Genomic DNA, 22,346 nt, shown 5'->3' with positions numbered 1-22,346 from the left:
ACAGATGAAACTTTGTGACTTTAAAATTGAAACATAGAAGGATAATTGGTCTGTTTTGGAGCTTGCTTATAGCCCCGGGAAAGGATGTGGGGGGGGGGGGGATATTGCTGGTTCAGATGGTCATCAGATCAATAAGGTTTTTCAAGGTTGTTTACAACTACAGAGGAATCTGTGCATTCTGCCCTCTCCTAGTTTTCTCAGCATATATTTATTAAATTCTTTCTCAGAGCACAAAACTAAGTTAATTTGCATTATTTACATTACTATAAATTCAATTAATAATCCAGTTTCCACATTTCCCCCTTTTGTTCAAACAGAACAGAGTAATTCCACCTCATATCACCGGAGGCCTCCCAGTTGACCCCCTCAGATTTACTTTAAACTTTCATAAGATAGTTCCCAGGTATCAAAATCAAGCTGCGTAAAATTGTAGGTCCATAGATGCGGTCAACTCCGAGATATTGAGGGTTGAAAATGTGGTTGTGGCCCTATTTTTATGGTCGTTGTGAGCATCACAAAATGAACGGCTACTTTTAAACTCCCACAACTTTTTAAATATTAATGTTTGAGCCTTGAAATTTTCAGAGAATATTCTTTTATAACTGCTCTGTAAGAAACAAACATAAAACTGAGTATACCTCCATTAAATTTTATGACCTGATCAGTTGAAATCCAGAAAAAAATGTTGGTTTTGTATGAAGACCCAACTTTGAGACCCCATATATTTTTATTGCCCCATCCCAGAAGCTTGAAATTTTTACATGTAATAACTGTATGGTAGTAGTATTCAAATACATGTTTACTTTTCTTAATCAGTCATATATAATAGTCATGATGCCTCAAAAATGGAAATTTTTCATTTTTCCCCAAAATTCAGGTGAGGATTGCAAATATATGACAAGGTATACCACTTCAAATTGTTCACCATTGGAAAGAGCATATTCAAGTTTACAAAGTGTCAAATATCAAAGTGGTATATTTAAAAAATATGTTTTATATTTTTTTAAAAACTGTTGTTAACACAGTCTTGAATACATGAAGTGTGTGCATGGTGTGGGCACCATGGTAATCATGAATGATTAGTTCTATGATTCAAATTAACAATGCAAAAATACATCACATACTGCAATAACAATGTAATAAAACATTTCACGTAAATGATTTGAATAGGTCCTTGATCTGCTTTTCCAAGTCAGGTGTGAGCTTGTGCTGCCTCCCAGTTGACGTTCGGGGAGCAGCAATAACTTTCATCACATGGACCAAAGGAACCCAACAAATGTCCTCCCTTGAATGTAACTATATACACTGCTGACATCAGCAGATCAGCCGCTATTCCTGAGTTCTATTTTTAGCCCCAGCCAGATGAGTTAAGCTGTTGCTATTTACAAATGAGAAACAAAGAATTACAAATTCAAATTTCAAAGTAAAGTGTTCATGGTATCCTAATAGCAGATGATATGTATGTACATTGTATATACATGTAATACACATATGTACTACATGTAAAAGGACTGTTCATTAAATAGCACACACAACGCACTCAGCACGAGCAGAACATCATTTATTCAAATATTTTAAAAAATATTGATAGAAACATTATACCACTTTGATATTTGACAGTTTTGTAAACTTCAATATGCTCTTTCCAATGGTGAACAATTTGAAGTGGTGTACCTTGTTATATATTTGCAATCCTCACCTGAATTTCAGGGAAAAATGAAAATTTTCAATTTTTGAGGGATCATGACTGTATTATATATGACTGATTAAGATAAGTAAACATGTAATTGAATACTACTACCATACAGTTATTACCTGAAAAAAATTCAAGCTTCTGGGAAGGGTCAATAAAAATATATGGGATCTCAAAGTTGGGTCTTCATACAAAACCAACATTTTTTCCTGGATTTCAACTGATCAGGTCATAAAATTTAATAGAGGTATACTCCGTTTTATGTTTGTTTCTTACAGAGCAGGTACAGAAGAATAATCTCTGAAATTTTCAAGGCTCTAGCATTAATATTTAAAAAGTTGTGGGAGTTTAAAAGTAGCCGTTCATTTTGTGATGCTCGCAATGACCATAAAAATAGGGCCACAACCACATCTTCAACCCTCAATATCTCGGAGTTGACTGCATCTATGGACCTAAAATTTTATACAGCTTAATTTTCATACCTGGGAACTATTTTATGAAAGTTTAAAGTAAATCTGAGGGGATCAATTGGGAACATTTTCTTAAATTTGGTGATTTCAGATGGAATGACTCAACAACCTAATCATTTGTTCTGTAAGGCCAAACCTACTGAAAATCTAAATTTATCGTTGGCGAGCAGCAGGCTCGTTTCCACTGCATCACCCAAACTTGCGCTCTGTGGTAGGTTAACGCCCTAGCAGGTGGGTTAGTTAACACCCAAGCAGGTGGATGCACCCTTTAAGGCCCGGTCACACCTTGACGTTTTAGCCAACGTATGCCGATTTTTGAAATTTTTTTCGAAAACGCTGGCACACGTTGAATACGTTATGGGTAAGTTTTGATAACATTGAGAGCACACTGAAAAACACTGCCATACGTCGTTGTACGCTGGCTTTAAACGTTGTACTTTTTGGTTGTCCTCAAATTTTTTCATGCTTGAAATTTCACGACGTATGCCGGCGTATGACTCACACGTTCCTCTACACTGGCCACAAGTTGTATGCACGGTCTGCGATCGTTGACAGACGTCAACACATGCTACTTGTAAGTTAATCATAAGTTGAGACACGCCGAGGTAATGTTTCGCGTACCCGAAACTTATTTCTAACCTATGATTAACGTGTTGTTGGCACGTTACGCGATCGTTGCCACACATCGACAGACGTTACTTTTAAGTTACTCATAGGGTGAAAGACGTCGGTATAATGGATCGTCCTTGCGTCAGCGTCCACGGCCACGGCCAGGACACTTATTTGCAGCATTCTTCAAACTTTTCTTGGGCATGACGAGGATGTTCACACTTTGATGTCTAGCTTGGCTATGATTCAAAGTGTCCATCAGCAGCGTCTATTTAAAATAGTCGAGTTTGAGCGTTTTAACACGTTCAGAAGAAACACTTCAAATTTCCAAACCACAGCGTCAAAAAACAAAGGCGAGTGACAGCAATTTAAATCGTTCATTGTAAACAATGAAAATAGCTGAGTGGAACCGTTTAAAAGTCGTTGAGTGTAAAAAAAATCCAATTGTTGAGCGCAAGCGTCTACTTTCAATAGTGGGGTTTGAGCGATTTAGCACAATAGAAACGATTAAAATTTCCGAGCGCCAGCGTCAGAAAACAAAGGCGAGTGACAGCAATTTAAATCGTTCATTGTAAACAATGAAAATAGCTGAGTGGTACCGTTTAAAAGTCGTTGAGTGTAAAAAAAATCCAATTGTTGAGCGCAAGCGTCTACTTTCAATAGTGGAGATGCAGCCATTTAAATCGTTGAGTTTATCATTTAAATCGTTAAATCGTTAAACGCAAGGACGATCCATCATAACCAACACCCTCCCCCTCACACTCACCTACTACTGCCAACATGAACAAACTACTACTGATACTGATACTGATACTGATACTGATACTGTTACTGTTACTGATACTGTTACTGATACTGATACTGATACTGTTACTGCTGACATGGACATCGACTCAAAAAGGACTCGAAAACACTGTTGGGTTCCCCTTTTATGAGCAGCATTTTTATATACCAATTCCCAAAACCGCTGGGAACACGTCTTTATATGGCAGTTGTAAGCTAGAAACACGTTAATTTTTTTTTTTTGTCGACCGGAAGACGTCATTGGAATACGTCTACATACGTCGATGTGTGTTGGGACTACGTAAAGAATTGGTTCAAAGCACGTCAAACATAAGTTAGAAATAAGTTTCGCGTAAAAAAGACATTACCGCGACGTGTTTCAACTTATAAGTAGCTTATAAGTAGCCTTTGTAGACGTGTGTAAGCGTCCACATATCGTGTGTAAAACTTATCCCCATCGCATGTGGAATGTGTGTCATACGCCAAGTACGTCGTAAAATTTTGAACATGTTTAAAATTTCTTGACGTACTCTACTTACTATGACGTATGATAGCGTACTTTAGCGTTGTACTCACGTATACCAAACTTACTCATACCGTATTTGACGTGCCCCAACGTTTTAGACACATTTTTCTTAGGTCGGCATATGCTGGCAAGATCGCCAAGGTGTGACCGCGATGTTGACACTTCCATTTCTACGGCAGTTATGATTCGAATCGTTGTGCGTCAGCCTTTTAATAGGCTACGTCACGACATCGTCGGCGATGCGTGCAACGCGCTATGCCTAATTTAGACTATCGTTGGGCATCGGTTGTGTAGGCCGACAACATGTTCAGCATTTGTTGGTATAAGTTATCTATAACACAACGAAACGTTCTGTGTCCGTTACCAATGCGTTATACATAAGACCAAGTCGCTATGAATACGTCCGAATCTTAAAAAAAAACATCAAAAGTTCAACGTAAGCCAGTGTTTTAGATACATTTTAATACATTGCCATCGCTGGCTAAAACGTCAAGGTGTGACCGGGCCTTTAGGGGCTACCACATCGCCATGCCCACAGAGTTGGGGTGCTCGGGCGATCTGGAAGGAAAGAACCCTGTGGACACCGAACATATACACCCAATAGGTAATAGCCTTTTTTCAATTACACTAATCAGTTTTTATTTGAGCAAGCCGCTCAAATTATTTTTCCCCTCTAGTTTTAAAGATATCTCTATTATTCCACATCACTTCATCAGAATCATCCATCTGCTTTTGCCTCTTTAGCAACAATTGTTGAATTCTTTCGAAAGGGTTTTTGTCGGTCTCAAAGGTACAAGTGTCTGCACTTTCATATTTTCAATAAAATCCCACCGACATCTGCTTTTGCCTCGACTGCAATAAATTCTGCAATAAAATCTCGACTTGATTTTATACTTGGTTTTTAATTTTCTGGGTTTTCTGGATCTTCTGGATATTCATAGTTTCTCAGAGATGGTCAGTCCAGTGAAACTTCATGTGCCACCATCGTCGTCACTGGGGCAATTTTTCACACACACACACACACACACACACACACACACACACACACACACACACACACACACACACACACACACACACACACACACACACACACACACACACACACACACACACACACACACACACGAAGAGAGGGGGGCAGGGACTGAAGAGGGGGGGGCGGGGGGATGAAGAGACGGGGCAGGGAGTGAAGCGGCGGGAGCGGGGGATGAAGAGATGGGGGCAGGGAGTGAAGAGGTGGGGCGGGGGATGAAGAGACGGGGGCAGGGAGTGAAGAGGCGGGGGGCAAGGTAAGCAAATTTTTGGGCTGAGGTAAGCAAATTGAAAGCGTGAGAGGGGGGGGATGGGGCGGGGTTGAGTGAGAGGGGGTGGACAGGGGGGCGGAGGCAAGTGGGGCGGGGAGTGAAGAGGCGGGGCCGGGGTAATTACATTTTTGGGCGGGGTTAAGCAAGTTCAAGGCGGGGGGGGAATGGGGCAGGGGCAGGGGATGAGTAGGCAGGGGCGAGCATGCCCTGTCCAGTCCATGTCCCTCGAGTGTGGGTGAGCTGGTGAGGGTGGTTGAATGAACGGAATCCGTCTGTGACGGGGTTTCGGCTAGTAATCATGATACTTTGCAGCTGCCTTCCTTACGTGTTGTACCACATCATGGATATGTACATTTAATGATGCCTGGGGTTCCACGAGATTATTTATTCATATCCTGATATCTATCCTTGTCCCAGTAATTTGTCCCTTAATGGTTACTTTTTCTTCCCCTTATGTGACGTGTTGAGTTACTCTAGTAAGGTCCATTTCCTTTTTACTCACCCCCTCAAACTATTCCCACTTCTCTATTCATCACCTCAAAGTGCGGTAGGTATTCCTCCAATCCTTCCCCCTTAGATAGTGAGGCAAAATCTGTCCTATATCAGGGAGTCTGGTCATCTTTTTCCCTTGTATATAGGAAGTTATGTTTCACTCAATGTTATCTCTCATACTTTCACCCTTACATCCCCTGCAGTCCCTCCTATTCTCGAAAGGACTGGGTTACCCTGTCTACGAATCAGGTACCCACATATATCTTTCCCTAAAAATGGGACTGCTGAGAGAGGCAGTCCATGCTTGGATGAGTGGGTTCGCTGTGAACAAACCCAACACTTGCTCCTGCTCATACTTTTAGCATGTTGTAAAGATATTGCAAAAAAGGTGTTGAATGGATGTCCAGTTATCCCTTCATATAACACTATGCCTAATTTCAGGCGTACAGTGCCTGCGTCCCTTCATCCCATGTGGCACGGGGTGCATAATTATATGGAAGGGTCAAAAAAGTGTTTGTCCCATACATGCCTTTCTCATGCAATTGGTCCTGATGTTTACCTTCTTTTGTCCTGCGTTCCCAGTCACGACCCTTTCCCTGTTTCCCCTGCTCTTGACCTAGCAAACATTCTGCTCTCCATGGCATTCCTATAATGCCCTCACTGTCTGTTATCATCCATATTATCACAATTATGCATGTGCTAATCAAAAGCACTGCTACATCTGTCATGAACCTTCGGTAACATTCTTCGCACTTGCAGATTTCCTTTCTTCTCTTTACAACTTCCTGTGTGCTTTTTGCAGTGAGATGCGTGAATCCATGATAGCTTACCTTTGCACTTGACAGCTGTGTTGGTGTCCGGTCCCCATACTTGATGGGGTCCGGTCCAACGTGCCTTCAGTGCGTTTTCCGCTTGAACACCTTGATGTACACCCAGTCGCCAGGCTGGATGCTGTGGTGTTCCTCTGCAGCTGGTTCTGGTAGCGCTTGTATGACCTGCAAGTGGAATTCTTTGACAACCTTTGTTCAGGCAACACAAAAGTTAATCATTGTCTCCATCTGTTTCAGGGTTAATGGGGCAGTTACCGACACTAGCCTCGGTCTCCCCATCAATAGTTAACCTCATTGACATCAGTGCCAGAGGAATAGCCTCTGGCCATTTCAAACCTGTTTCATCACATATTTTATAGACACTTTACCAACATTATAATCGAGTGTTGGCTTAGCAGTTAGGGTGGTGGCTTGGGATCCTAGAGTCCAGAGCTCAAGTCCTGTTAGCCACCGAACCAACACCAGGGGGCTGATTCAGCCTGTCACTCCTCCGAGGCTGGCAAAAATGAGCATCAATATACTGGCAATAGGGGCATCGCATCAGCGGCACAGCCACGCCCCAACCAACAATGCAACCAGCAGCCAAAAAGGCAGCACACCCTACCAACATTATGGTGTTGACAATACACACAGCTTCTACAAAAAATTTCTGCCACAGCTGCAAATCCTGGAGTGTGGCATGTTGGTAGCACCTCCTTCTATATCCCCCTTTTGCTGGTGTGGCCACTTTCATGATCCAAGCGAGCAAGCCATGGCAAAACCTCCATTGGGGCAACCACTTTACCCTCCTTTGAGATCCAAAGTTTTTTTTCTGCATTATAACAGCAATCTATTTTCTCCCACTTGACTCTTTCACTTGCCTCAGTTGCCTCTTGTAGTGCTGCAATTCCATCAGTAGTCGGCGCCCTTTCCTCGTAAACCTAAGGCTGGTGTCATTGATGGAGCTGTTTTGATCTTGCCAAAGTTTTCTTCTGCCTGTTGCGTCCACTCCACCGGCTCCGGTGTTTTATCCAGCATCATGTCTAACAGTGGTCTAACCAGTACTGCATAATCAGGTCCCATCCATCCATCCTTCAGGACCATACTCCGTGCAGAGTGTTTGGTGCTGCCTAAGCAGTCTCCTTGGCTATTGGACACAATCCTGGATGGGTCACCACTCTGACACAGATCAGGTACTCATTGTCTACAATATCCAGCCATGCCCAAGAAACATTTCATTTGTTGATCAATTGACCTGATTTGAACAATCACCTCGACAAGGCTGAAGGAACTCTGACATGAAACACTCAAGTTCAAACAGTGCAATTTGAGATACCGCACTAAAAGTTCCTTTTAAACAAACTCATTAAACACACATGACTGACCTCAACCTCGGATCACCGGTATGTCACACTCTGGATCATGCTTGCGATAACTTGCCCACTCTTTCCAAAGGATATTGTGAGATCTTTAATGTTCATAAACCAATGCTAGCAGATGGGCCATCGAATCAACGTCCATCCGAGAGGCGGAACGTACATTGATACATTGCCTGTTTGCGAATATAACAGCTTGAGCAATGATGTCCATTTATATATTATGTCTGCAAATTTATGTTTTCACATCACCATGCCTGGTGTTGGCTTAATGTTTTGGGTGGTAGGCTTGGAATAATTCAGCATTTTAACCCACCCTTTATAGCAAGCACAGTCTTCTCACCTGCTGGCATCTACCTACACACACACGCTTACCTTCATGTATCTGCCTGCAGTCATTCACAAAATGAGTGACCTGTACCTGCATGCTCCAACATGCGGCACCCTCCGCCACATCTGTATGGTTGGCTCATTCAGTTCCACGTTTCAAATCCAGAACACTTACCATCAACTTTAAATCTTTCTACTCCTTTTGTGCTAACCAGCACATGAGGTACCACAATATCCAACAAGACATCAATCAATTTTCAATCAATTTTGTACATCATCCAACTACAAACTGCCACAACCAAACCAGCAACCAAACTAGCCAGTGATGCAACCACCTATTCAAATTGATACCATAAAAGTTTTGTTGTGCTCAAAGAATTGTCGTTTTTACACGTTGATCACAGTCCACTTTGCGATCAGCAAATAAAAATCGAACAATTCTTCGAGCTTCAATCCTTTTTTCAACAAACGCTAATTTCCTTATTTCATTCAGTTTTACAAAACATATTTTTCTTACAACCAGTTTCTCCAGTATTTCAAAGACGAGCTGCCCCCACGCTTTTTTCCCCCTTATCAGCCAAATCTCACACACAGCCTGGCCAAGCAGGCAAGTTCCTCCACTTCACAGCAGGGTATTTTCTTCAATCTTGGCAAACAGATGTTACTTACGTCTCTCCATTTAGGTGCAGATTCATTTTTTTTATTTCCTCAAAACCAAACTAAAACTAAATATTCTCTTTAAATAGGATCTTGTATTCAACAATCTCTCGACTGCATCCAGCACGATGATCTCACGCGTTCATGCTAGATCTGAAGGTCAATTGTCCTTGCAACCTACTTTGCATAGCCAGGCAAAAGATTGTGCGTGCATCATCGCTCCACACTCAAGCTTCGTGTCAATGTCATTTTAATTCTCTCACGGTTGTAACCACAATACAACTGCATATGTGTTTGGCGCACATGCACCCACATGCACTGAAAGATTGTACGCAAATTATTTCAGACACTTTTCAGAATATTGACTCAATATAAACACCTCACATTAAATAACTTTTGTTCCATACGCAATAAATTAAATCGTACCTCCTCTCTCGTTCTCACTCTCGCTACTGGCGCTGTTATTTGAATATTTCCTCCCCACATTCCCTGCGGATGGAGGAGAGCTATTGCCAGTAACATTTTCAGTACCTCTTTAAGGGTAGCTTGTGCGTCTTTTTAAACTCCCATTTATGCTCGCACTTCTCGTCTTTTCTCTCTTGAGGCTCTCTTCGGCCCACCTGCCACAGATTTTCCAATCGACTGGTTTGCGAGTCTTTCTCTCTCTCTATCTCTCTCTATCTCTCTATCTCTCTATCTCTCTCTCTCCGTTTTTCTCTCCCTTCTCACGTTTTCAATTCCGCCTCAATGAAATCTTTGCTTTTTCTGTTCTGTCTGTCCACAACTTCACATCTTTTGAAGTTCTCAACCCAAAGGTATCATTCATGTACTCGGCATTTGACCCGATAGGAGCGAGCACATTGCCTTCCCATGCTTTTCGATGCTGATTCCCCATAACTATACTTCTAAGTCGCTCCGAGCACTCGTCAGCGCTCCTCTTTCTTTACAGTGAGTTAACCCCTTGGACCCTGACTTTTGCAACCTTTGGCAACAAAGTTCCCCCATTACTAGCCGTTTTGGCCATCCTTGCACCTCTTCTCCCTTTTCGTGGCTCAGCGATTCTGATCCAATACACAGTTCCTCGACACTGTTTAACAAAACTTTGCAAACTCATCTGCACAATGCCTTTGGTTCTCCACCTTGTGACACTTACACTGATGAGCCAAAACATTATGACCACCTGTGTAATATGTTGTTGGTCCTCTGTGTGCCGTCAAAACAGCGCCGACCATCCAAGGCATGAAATCTACAAGACCCCTGAAGGTGTCCTGTGGTATCGGGCACCAAAACATGAGCAGCAGATCTTTCAAGTCCTGTAAGTTGTGAGGTGGAGCCGCTGTGGATCGGACTTGTCAGTCCAGTACATCCCACAGATGCTCAATCAGATTGAGATCTGGAGAATTTGAAGGCCAAGGCAAGACCCTGAACACTTCATCATGTTCCTCAAACTATTCCCGAACAAGGTGTGCAGTGTGGCAGGGCACATTATCCTGCTGAAAGAGGTAACTACCATCAGGGAATACCATTGCCATGAAGGGGTGAACCTGGTATGCAACAATGTTTAAGTAAGTGACACGTGTCAAATTGACATCCACCTGAATGGCCAGACCCAGGGTTTCCCATCAGAACATTGCCCAGAGCATCACACTCCCTCCACTGGCTGGTCGTCTTTGCACAGTGCATCCTGGTGCCATCACTTCCCCAGGTAAGCGGCACACACATACACGGCCATACATGTGATCTAAAAGAAAACCTCTCTCATCGGACCAGGCGACCTTCTTGCACTGCTCCAAGGTCCAGGTCCAATGCTCGCATGCCCATTGCAGGCGCTTTCGACAGTGGATAGGGGTCATCATGGGCACTCTGACTGGTCTGCGGCGATGCAGCCCCATACACAGCAGGGTGCGATGCACTGTGGATTGTGACACATTCCTCCCATGACCCCCATTAAAATTTTCTGTGACTTGTGCCACAGTAGAATTTCTGTCGGTTTGGACCAGATGGGATTGCCTTCGTTGCCCTCGTGCATCAATGAGCCTTGGGCGCCCAACACCCTGTCGCCAGTTTGTGGTTTGTCCGTCTTTGGACCACTGTCGATAGGTACTCACCACTGTTGACCGGGAGCACCACACAAGCCTTGCCATTTCAGAGATGCTCTGACCCAGTCGTCTGGCCATAACAATTTGGCCCTTGTCAAAGTCGCTCAGGTCTTTACTCCTGCCCATTTCTCCTGTATCCAACACATCAACTTCAAGAACTGACTGTTCACTTGCTGCCTAATATATCCCACCCCTTGACAGATGCCATTGTAACAAGATAATCAATGTTACTCACTTCACCTGTCAGTGGTCAAAATGTTTTGGCTCATCAGTGTAGACACTTTTATCAAAACATACCAGATGTTATCCTGTCTTAAAGAATAAACCCCTTATTTCCTTTAATATTTCCTTATTAGTTGACGCCAGCCCCTTACCCCGACGAAAACCCCAAAAGTCTTATTTTACTCAACAAACCACTTTGTACATATCCTTACCTTTTTTAATCTCTGGTTTGGGACTGCGCAACTTCTCTGGAGAGGTGGGTAGTCTGCCTGGTAGAAACAGGTGCTCCAGCAGAGATCTCTCACTGTTGGCTTCACCAGTGTTCACTCATCAACTGGCAGAAGCCCCTCTCCTCGGATGGAGGCTGTCAATCCCATCCTCATCTCCATTTCTGTCGAAGCTTTTTCTTGCCACTTTAAGACAGCAAAACTTTAGTTCAATGCAAGCTGTTTATTCAATAAAATAAAAGACACTCCTGTACACAGGAGGAAAGCCCCAGCCTGCTACATCGTTGCAAGCTGAAGACTTAATTTTACATATAATATTGTGTATATATTAGAGCAGGAGCTTGGTGACTTTTATTCAACATGGAAGGTGCAGATGTTTAAGGGTGCCAGTGGTGTAGAGTAGGGTTGGCAGATCCCAGAAACCCAATTCTTAAGTTGCACCAGTGGTGGGTGTGGTAGGTGGTGCCACCCAATTCCAAGATGACTGCCATCGATATAGGCTAAAACCAATATTGTCATACATCAAGTAATACGAGGCCGATTCCAATGATCTTGGTATGCATTCTGATAGTTAGTTTTGGGTATGCCCAATCTAATGGAGAGGGTGTCATTATCATCCATGGTCAATGTCATGAGATAAAGGTCAATATCACAGTTTTTGGTCAATTCTATGCGTTTGACCTTGACCCTTTGATTCAAGGTCAAATCTGATGACATGAAATGATTCCCCATACTTGATTTCCTATTTGTGCCCAATACATACCTAAGCTCTCAGACAAGTATTTATTTAGCTATAGGCATATTAAAGTAAGCTATAAATAGAATTGGGATCACCCCCCCCCCCCCTTATGTCATGTGACAAATTTCTGACAAATTCAAGTGTCATGCAGAGTTCCAGCAACTTGGCAACAACAAATAAGGTGAGATTTTGAACATTTTAAAGACTTTCAACATGAAATAATGTATAAATATAATTCATAACAGTACCAAGAACATGTATAACTAACAAAATGGAATGTTTTTATGAGGAAATAAGAAATTTAGTGCAAAATAGATTGGAAATTTGACTATTTTTGGAGGAAAGGGGGAATTCCTCCATTTCTGGGAATGGGTCCCCTTTTTTAAAAATAGTCCCTGTAATGTTTTAAATATTGGTCTGAGGGCTTAGGGTTAGGGTTAGCATATTGGATTTGGGTGGCGCCACCTACCACACCCACCACTGGCGCAACTTAAGAATTGGGTTTCTGGGATCTGCCAACCCTACTCTACACCATAGGCACCCTTAAACATCTGCACCTTCCATGTTGAATAAAAGTCACCTAGCACCTGGACTATATATACAGTTTTAGCAATGTGTGTCTGGATAACAGATGGAACTTCATGAACTTTAAAATTGCAACATCGAAGGATAATTGGTCTGTTTTGGAGCTTGCCTATAGCCCCGGGAAAGGGTGTAGGGGGGAGATATTGCTGGTTCAGATGGTCATCAGATGGATAAGGTTTTGCAAGGTTTATAACGACTACAGAGGAATGTGTGTATTCTGCCCTCTCCTCGTTTTCTCAGCATATATTTATTAAATTATTTCTCAGAGCACTAAATTAAGTTAATTTTCATGTTGTACTTTCTTATAAATTCAATTAATAATCCAGTTTCCACATCGGTCACTGTGGTAGCCTGCCAAAGAGATTCTCTTCAACAAACGATCAGATGTCAGGTTTAATCACTTATGGACACCAAGGATTTCGTTAAACCTTTAAAAACTAGTCGGCTATTGTTTGCTGCTGCTGTTGTCAAATTCCAATACACCTGCACTGATATTGTTACTTTTGGGGTTTCAGCCAGTGGATATTTTAAGGTCTTATTTCCAGTTTGTGTTCAAGTAAATTCTTCGAACATTTTGAATCTTGTAATATGTGCATGTGGTTAGGATATCAGGTTTGTGTGCTGCAGCTAAGGGGCAGCATTGTCGAATCTAATCCCAAATATAGGGATTAGATTCAACAATGTTGAACGTCTCATCTCTGCAAGATGTATGTTTATGTATGTATGTATATATGTATATATATATATATATATATATATATATATATATATATATATATATATATATATATATATACACATACATACATACATACTTATATGTATACTCGACGACCCGTGAACCCGTTGGGTTCCCGTTGTGACAGCGGTTGAAAAAAAAAAAAAAAAAGATAGATCCAGTGAACTATACCACTGAGGTTGTTTGCATTGTTCAAATACTCCCAAAGAGTACTTGACTGAATCGGGAATTGATTTTTTAATAATTTTTTTCGTTGCCCGATTTGAACAAAACTTGATATTGCGCGTCAATGTGAAAAAAAACGGAGAAAAGAAAGTTGAAGAAATTATTGTGCATAATCTTCGAAACACAATTATATTTATTAATGAACACAGAAGTATTAGATCAAAATGGCAGTTTATTTTATGCTTAAAAATAAATCGTTCTTTGTCTATACTAAATGTTTGAGATTTTTAAATAAATAATTTCTCGAGAAAAAAAAAATAGCTCCAGCGAACTATACCGCTGAGGTTTGCATTGATCAAATTTCCCGAAGAGTACTTGACTGAATCGGGAATTGATTTTTTTAAATAATTTTTTCGTTGACCTATTTTAACGAAACTTGATACTGCACACCACAGAAGAATGTTGAGTAAGGTGGGCTGAAAATTTTTTCGCTATCATGTACCATTTTAGCTGGATTTCGTGAACATACATACATAAAAACAGAAATTATATATATATATATATATATATATATATATATATATATATATATATATATATATATATATATATATATATATATATATATATATATATATATATACTAGCCAAAGCCATGCTCTGAGCGAAGTTCAGAAAGTAAGGGTTCGTTAGGACGTCAATTCATCCAGTGTTCACAATGTGATTTATCTAATTTCTTTACATACAATTTTATTGTTACATTTTTTGTGTCAAATTCACCTTCTGAGATAGTTAGCATGTGCAGAAGAGGGTTTTACATTGCAGACACTGTTTTCTCGGAGTGGCATTACGCCTCTCAGCGGTGATGGTCTGTCGACGACAGACGTGATGACGTCAGAGAATGACCGATGATGTCATGATGTCATTATACCTCTCAGCGGTGATGTCACACATCGCCATGCAAACGAATGTAAAAATTAGAAAATCGCCAAAAATCCCCAAACCTCTCCGTCTGGCACGATCTCACATTGCCCATGCTGTTCATTACACCACAGACCACCCGCATGCCGAAAGTGGCAACAATCCGTTTGGCAGTTTCAGAGGAAAAACGTTAAATTACCCACAGACGTTAACAGAAATAATATATAGGATATATATATATATATATATATATATATATATATATATATATATATATATATATATATATATATATATATATATATATATATATTTCTTCTTCTTCTTTCGGCTGCTCCCGTTAGGGGTCGCCATAGCGGATCATCCGTATGATCCGCATAGTGATTTGGCACATGTTTTACGCCGGATGCCCTTCCTGACGCAACCCTGGTCGCCTCTTACGACACAGGGATTATATATATATATATATATATATATATATATATATATATATATATATATATATATATATATATATATATTTTAAAATATACTGAAACGCAAAAGAAACTTACCACTTGTTTGAAATGTAATAAAATTGTAACAAATAATAAAATAAAACAAACCAACAATTGCTAATTGAAACATTGGCATTTTATTGATGACATGTCAAGTTTTTGACCAAGATACACCATCTCATAAGTTTGTTCTACAGTACAGAACAGCACAGGGAGCAATGTCAGTCCCCTTGCAATTGTGTGTGTGGCCACCATTGTTTTGGATACAGGCAGTGCATCGTCGGCGCATACTGCCTACTAGTCTTTGGATGGATTGCTGCTGGATTCTGTCCCACTCAGTCCTCAATGTCTGAAGCCATCTGACTTTGGACCATCTGCCTGTCCTGCCTTGCAGTGCTGACGCTTGGCCTCCCTGACCGAGGTCTGTCATCTGCAGAGTTGTGGAGGGTGTCTCTGTCCACCAGGGCCGATATCGTCTGGTGTGAACAGCCAAGGCGACGTGCCACCTCACGGAAGCTCAATCTGCCTTGCAGTATGCCCAAATCACACTGCCGTTGACCCCCTTGACAATCGTGGCATGTTGATTGAAATGCCCATTTTGCACTGGCCTTTTTAAAGTCAATATCAAGATATCACGTGCAGCTCATTAAAATCATCCCGTACCCCTTGGCTAATCACTGAGAGTCAAAACGGCTGTTCAACAGCTGTGCTATGAATTGACCATTGAAGGTTCAAGTGACCATCCGTGACCGTTTTGTCTTACAGTTTTGTCTGTCCACAAATAAGTGCACACATTTACGACACGCAGTGTTATTGTTGATATTTGAAGGTTTAAAAGGTGGTAAGTTTCTTTTGCGTTTCAGTATACATTCAAAAATCTTCTCCAAACGGCTGAACAGATTGAAGCGAAACTTTACAGGTATGACCGACTTTCTATTAGGAATAAAACATTCCCATCCTTTGATGTCACAGGTCACATGGTTTGGTAGCCATAATGGATTATCCCTAAAACCTTGAAAAATCTTCTTCTCCAGAATGGCTGGAGAGATCGAGTGGAAGCCTAACACATGTTCCCCAAGCCTTGGGGAAACAAGGTGTTCATGAATTATTGATATGTCACATGGTCTGGCAGCCATATGGGAATGAACAAAAATCTGAATTTTTTTTTCTCTTTAACCACTTAATCGACCGACATGAAACCACAATTATGATCCAGTAGAGATGGTGAATGTATGTTTTAAATTTCAACTTGATTGGACACATGGTCGGACAGCCAGAATTATTCATTTTTTTGAATCTGGGTTCCTTTGATTATATTTTTTTGATTAATGCTCACTTGGCTATGCATGTTGGGGTTTGAGGGTAGATGAAATGTGAATCCTATTCAGGTTCCTCCTGATGACTCAATCTTTGCTTTTTGCTTGTATCTGTTCCTTCTGATGACTCCAATGCAGGATGACACCTATTTGGTCTTCCATTTTATTTGAATTGAATTTATTTTAATCCCGTTCTGAATTAAATTGAATAATAATTATAGCCACCATGGGTCAGTGTCAGGTGTCCGATCCAAGTGGGACATCATCACTGCCTGCAGTTATAAAGTGGAGTTCTAGTTATGTCTCTTATTAATTATGTCAAACACCAGTACACAAACATCACACCACACAAAACTACACAAAGACCACACAAAACAAGTCCTGCCGAGGGTCTGCAATCTCTGATTGCTCTTTTTCTTGTTTGATAGTGAAGAGTTTATTTACATTTATTTCATCCTATAATCAATCATCCTATATAAAACACAGCATGTATTTGTCTGTTCCACTTCATAAGGACAATTTGAGTGCGATTTTAATAGCCAATCTTTTATCATGACTGTGTGATCACTACGGTCTATTTTTTAGGGTAAAAAACTCGATTTTTTTTCCATGAAACAGTAATTACATATCTTCTCTTGGAATGGTCGATGGTGACTTGCAAACCGAACCACAAGGGTTGTGTACAGAAACGTTAAAAACAAATACAAGGTGTAGGGAAGTGAAATTTGCTGCACGCAATGTGCTCCATGTGCAGAGTAAAACGTGTGTTCATTTACATGTGTAGGATGTCTAATAAATGAAGAAGATAGAAGCACACTTGACACTAGGCCGAGGTTTCAGACTTTGGCATGCTCACGAGGCTGTTCCAGTGGAATGAAACGTCCCAGAAGATAAAGAACATATGGTCACATTTGTACATGTAATGTTATAAAATAACGCTTTTTCTTGCTACCAAATATCATATCTTCCAGGTGCCTTGAATATTTTGAATAAAAGAACTCCAACCCATCATTTTGACAGGCTTTTGTGCGAGTCTTATAAATAATTGCAAGTGCTTGTGCATTTTCTTGTTTATGCATTATTCTCACATGGCCACACCGTAGCACTTATAGGCCCCAAATATTGGGTTAAGGTACCGTACTTCAGAACCTGAGCAAGGTTTTAAGCTATCCCAAACTCCCCTCCCCCACCCCCACAATATGCATGTATGTTTGTGTAGGTTTTGAGAAAAAAAAAAAACATGGCTTGGCCAATTTGCATACAAGCTGGGGGTCCCCAGTTTCTGTTCATAGGCACAAAAACATAATTCTGCCCTCCCCCTCTCACCCACATGAGGGTGGACAGCCCACGTATGGTTTCCACCTGTATGCCTGGGCCAATCGAATTGCATAATTTGCTGGAGGTCATGACACTGTCATGTCATGGGTAGAACCCCCACCCCCTCTCCACAAGGCGATTCTCCATATGTTTGTGTGCACATCCGAAAATCTTAGAGAAAAACACGGCTGAGACTTTCAACCTAATTTTGCATATGCCTTGGGGGTTCCCATGGTCAGGTTATGGGCATATTGCACCCCCCCCCCACACACACACACACACCCATCCCTGCAAGGCTCTGTATATATGTTTTTTTACGTCTGAAAATCAATCAACTGACCTGAAACAAGGAAATTAGGCCGTTTGGTCCATCATTACCATGGTGCACTCTCGGGTTAACTTTTTCTCCAGATTTAAACATCACCCTCATTGAGCGTTTACTAAAGTCTAAATAACCCAGTCTTGAAAACAATAACATAGAACACTTGTGTGAGAAAATCAATATTCAACTGCCAGCAGAATGTACGGTTACATTTGGATTACCCTCTGGCGGGACAGCGGAGGTCGATCGGAGTTAACCCAGTGCTAGCCACACCGTGAGACCCGTGGTCAAGGCTAACTCAGAACTAGCCAGGTAACAGTTACAGTGACCAATTACGAAAACATTTTGCTTTGAAAATTCACAAAGAGAAACAACATGACCATTCTATAGCACATCCGATTCATATACAAATGCACATTTCAACCGCACACATGCAAAATACTGCAATTACTTCATTTCATGTGACAGGAAAGTATCCGAGTTCTTTTCCAAGTTGACAACCAAACCTGGCTTGACTCGGACTGGGCTCAGAAGCGTAATTCGCCGAGTTCCACTTTGGGAACTCAGTTCGGGAACAGCACTAATACACACTTCCGGATGGGTGCTGTCTCCAAACAACACTATGCTTGAGGAGGACATTGGCACTACTGGGTAGGCAATTCCCACATTTCTAAATACTACCTTTTCATTTTTTATTATTATCTAAGGCTTATTGCAGGACGATTCAGATGTCCATAGACAGCAGTGTACGTTTTCATGAATTTACAAGGACATCAGTATACAAAATACAAATACATGATAAATGAGATTTAAACCTGGGTTCCTTGCATCATGAACCAATGGTTCAGAAAAAGAACACAAAACAAACCAGCCTGATTTAATCTGTGGATACTTTAGGGGAGCTGTCCCATTACATATCCCTTTCTATCCTCTTTTCCTTAAGCCATTTCCCATAAGTTGGACTCCAGATCATGGTATGAACAATTAGCCCAAGTCTTTCATGAACCAGCTGGTCAAGCTTGACAGTGCAAACTTTTATTCCATCAGCTAATGTTGGCAGATGTGACACCTGGCTTAATATCAATCCGAGGGATGGCAAACATTGCGATGTCTTCCGCAGGAAATGATAAGATGCACCAATTCCATCATTTATAGTCAGCTTAGGAATCAATTCAAACTAGACAGCTTAAATATGTAAGTGCGCTATCAGCCACTATCATCGATGACACCCCCTTTGCCTCCATCCTTGCATTACTGTGGTTTGACTTGAACCTTTGGAGGAAAAAAGAAACAGTTGATGATGGTATTTGCTAGTGTTGTGTCCTATTTAATCCTTCCTCAAGTTTCTGGAATTTATTTTTCTAAGAATGTCATTGAATGAAAGGCTTTGTTCAAGTCAATCGTTTTTTTCATGAAAAAGAGATTAAGAGATTACTTGTTTGTTTGTTTGGTCACAGCTCAGAGAGTGAATCCATTCTAGACTTGAGTCCACCAGACAGCCCCAACTCCAGAATGCAGAACGTGAGTGCTTGATGATGACATTGTGTGTTTGCTTTCTTTTCCACAATGAATTGGTCGAGCTTGACTAAACTCTTTTGTTTCTTTCGTGCTTCTATTTCTAGTCAAGCAGTGATGTCAATCTTGGGCCTTCTGCAAACCCTCAGTGAGTCTTCTCATCTCCCCTGTAGCTCACACATCTCGATTAATATTTTCGCAGTGGCCAATAACCTCTTTCTATTGCCTTTGTCTGTGTTGAAATCAGTGACAGCCCTTCAGATTTTGACTTCTTGAAAGTCATTGGCAAAGGAAGTTTTGGAAAAGTCCTTCTCGCACGAAGAAAAGCGGACAGCCACTATTATGCCATCAAGGTTCTTCAAAAGCGCTCGATCATAAAACGCAAAGAGGTAACTTGTCCTTAAAACGTCTTTGTGAATGACTGAAACTTAACATAGAAGGGGTAATATCAGAGATTGTCTTTTCTCTCTTCCCATCAAGGAAAAGCACATAATGGCAGAGAGAAATGTCCTGCTGAAGAACATTTCACATCCTTTCCTGGTTGGATTGCATTACTCATTCCAAACAACAGACAAGCTTTATTTTGTTTTGGATTACATCAATGGGGGAGAGGTATAACCGCTACCAGAATTATTTCATTAACAATTATTTATCATGTTCATAGAGATGTTGACCTGCAATGACTATTTTTTTTAACAGCTTTTCTTCCACCTGCAAAAAGAGCAGTGTTTCCTGGAGCCCAGGGCACGATTTTATTCCGCTGAGATTGCCAGCGCAATCGGATATTTGCACTCCATCAACATTGTTTACAGGTGTGGCTCTTTAAAGTGTACATAACATATGTTTGACAGTATAACTACTTGTTTATAGACTTGTGTAAATTTACAGAACCAAGCTGATTAGATTCCCAAGTAAATTAGCTCTGATAAATTTCTTAATCAGCCAAATTTAGTGCTACTTAAATTTTCCTGAGTTCAAAGAATTGAAAATGGTGATGTTGAATGACTTGTCAGGTATGTTTGAACTTTGTTCTCGACAGTAATTTAAGGTGTATGCATCAAACGCCCCAAAACTACGACTTGTGCTTTTACTAGTGTGACTTCTCCAACTTATTTAATGGCCCCAATTATTCCCACCTTCTTGTGTGTCGGCCAAGGAAATTTTTTTCCCCAAATCCTTCAAGAACACACTGCCTAGGTCTAACATTTGACTAAATGGGGGGAGTGGATGGGGGAGTGGTGCTAGGGGGAAGAGGAGGTGTGGGGTGGTGGTGGTTCATAGGGGATGGTGGAGGTGGGGGGTTGGGATGGTGGTGAGTTTTGTGGGAGTGATGGTTGATGTGGGATTGTGGAGAGGGGAGTGGATCTGGTGTTGAGGTGAAGGGTGCAGGAGACCCTAAAAGTTTTAGCGTCCGAGGTGAAATCCTCTTGGAGGAGTAGATGATACATACATACATATGTACGTACATTTGTCCATTATGAATAGATGGTGGTTCATTTGATTTGTACAAATTTGTGTTGATATAGAGAACCATTTAAGGTGCTCTTATGGTTACTGCTGGGCAATGCAACAGGTGTTTGATTCACCACTGAAATTGCCTGTGTACATGTGCTGGTAGCTCGTAAGAGATGGTGTTCCAGTTTTGAGCGACGACTTTCTTCCGCTTTATCGTGGGTATGACATGGTGGATAACCACAAGTTCAAGCCATCTCTGTTGCTTCTTAACAGTTCTCTGTTAAATGTTCCGAGCACAAAAGCGAACATCTTCGAGGCCTAATCCATATGCGCTTATTTTGGTCAAACCTCATCCTATTTCTAGCAAACTTTGGGGCTTTTTTCCATTGGTGTATAACTAAACCATCTCGGTTTGCATTACTACAACCACCAAGGATGCACTGACTCGAATGTTTGTGGAAAATCGAAAATTATTCTCTGTTTGAGTGAAATCATATCATGATGTAATCCACGCACAGTAAGGATGTGGTCGTCGACTTCCGTGGGTCGACGTCACAGATAACACTGAACACCAAAATTTTTTTACTGGAGATGTGTAAAGTGATTTAGACTAATTTGGGTACGCTGATTTCAAAAATCATAACCGTTTTGCTGTATCACGTCAGGATTTTCAGTAACAGAAATATTCCCATTGCCTAGAAGTCAGGATTTCAATGAAATTTACAAAAATTCATTTATTCATTTATTTCATCATGAATGCTTCAAAATTATAGAAATTACAGAAAAACTCCACTAGAATGTAATTAAAAATGCTTTAGGCATTTGGCTTTGCGTTTGTGCTGCTCTGTGTCAGTTTCACGATGCAGGAACCAGCAGAAATCGCCCATCATGTTCGGGTTGTGCCGCCCTTGGTAACGCGTCTCCATGAGTGAAATCTCTTGGTGGAATCGCTCGCCGTGCTCGTCCGAGACTGCTCCCAAGTTGTCAGGGAAGAAGTTCAGGTGCTGGTGTAGGAAATGGATTTTCAGGGACATCCTGGAGCCAAGTTTCCTGAAGGACTCCAGCAGCTGCTGCACTATTTCTTCATAGTTGTCCGCGCGCTCGTTCCCCAAGAAGTTGTCCGTCACAGCTTTGAAGCTCCTCCACGCTGCCAGCTCTTTGGGGTTTAGAGTTGT

At 41.2% G+C, this 22,346-nt stretch overlaps 1 protein-coding gene across 2 annotated transcripts in view; it reads left to right on the top strand.

Moving 5' to 3' along the window:
• The window catches only part of LOC147035291 (serine/threonine-protein kinase Sgk1-like), a 66,526-nt gene that overhangs the window by 9,826 nt on the left and 34,354 nt on the right, over window positions 1-22,346 (top strand). Inside the window, exons 4-9 of one of the 2 annotated variants that reach the window (XM_085896495.1) lie at window positions 18,670-18,852; window positions 19,659-19,722; window positions 19,824-19,864; window positions 19,964-20,105; window positions 20,197-20,328; window positions 20,416-20,528. In XM_085896495.1, coding sequence (XP_085752621.1) covers window positions 18,670-18,852; window positions 19,659-19,722; window positions 19,824-19,864; window positions 19,964-20,105; window positions 20,197-20,328; window positions 20,416-20,528 — 675 coding nt within the window. The remainder of the gene's footprint in view (window positions 1-18,669; window positions 18,853-19,658; window positions 19,723-19,823; window positions 19,865-19,963; window positions 20,106-20,196; window positions 20,329-20,415; window positions 20,529-22,346) is intronic. The other variant, XM_085896504.1, reaches the window with a different exon arrangement.

This window comes from Eptatretus burgeri, chromosome 1 (genome assembly GCF_056783735.1).
Source record: "Eptatretus burgeri isolate ZD-2024b chromosome 1, Ebu_testis_v1, whole genome shotgun sequence".
Lineage (NCBI taxonomy): Eukaryota > Metazoa > Chordata > Myxini > Myxiniformes > Myxinidae > Eptatretus > Eptatretus burgeri.
Note: the sequence above shows the minus strand (reverse complement) of the source record. Positions and strands in the feature narration are given on the sequence as shown.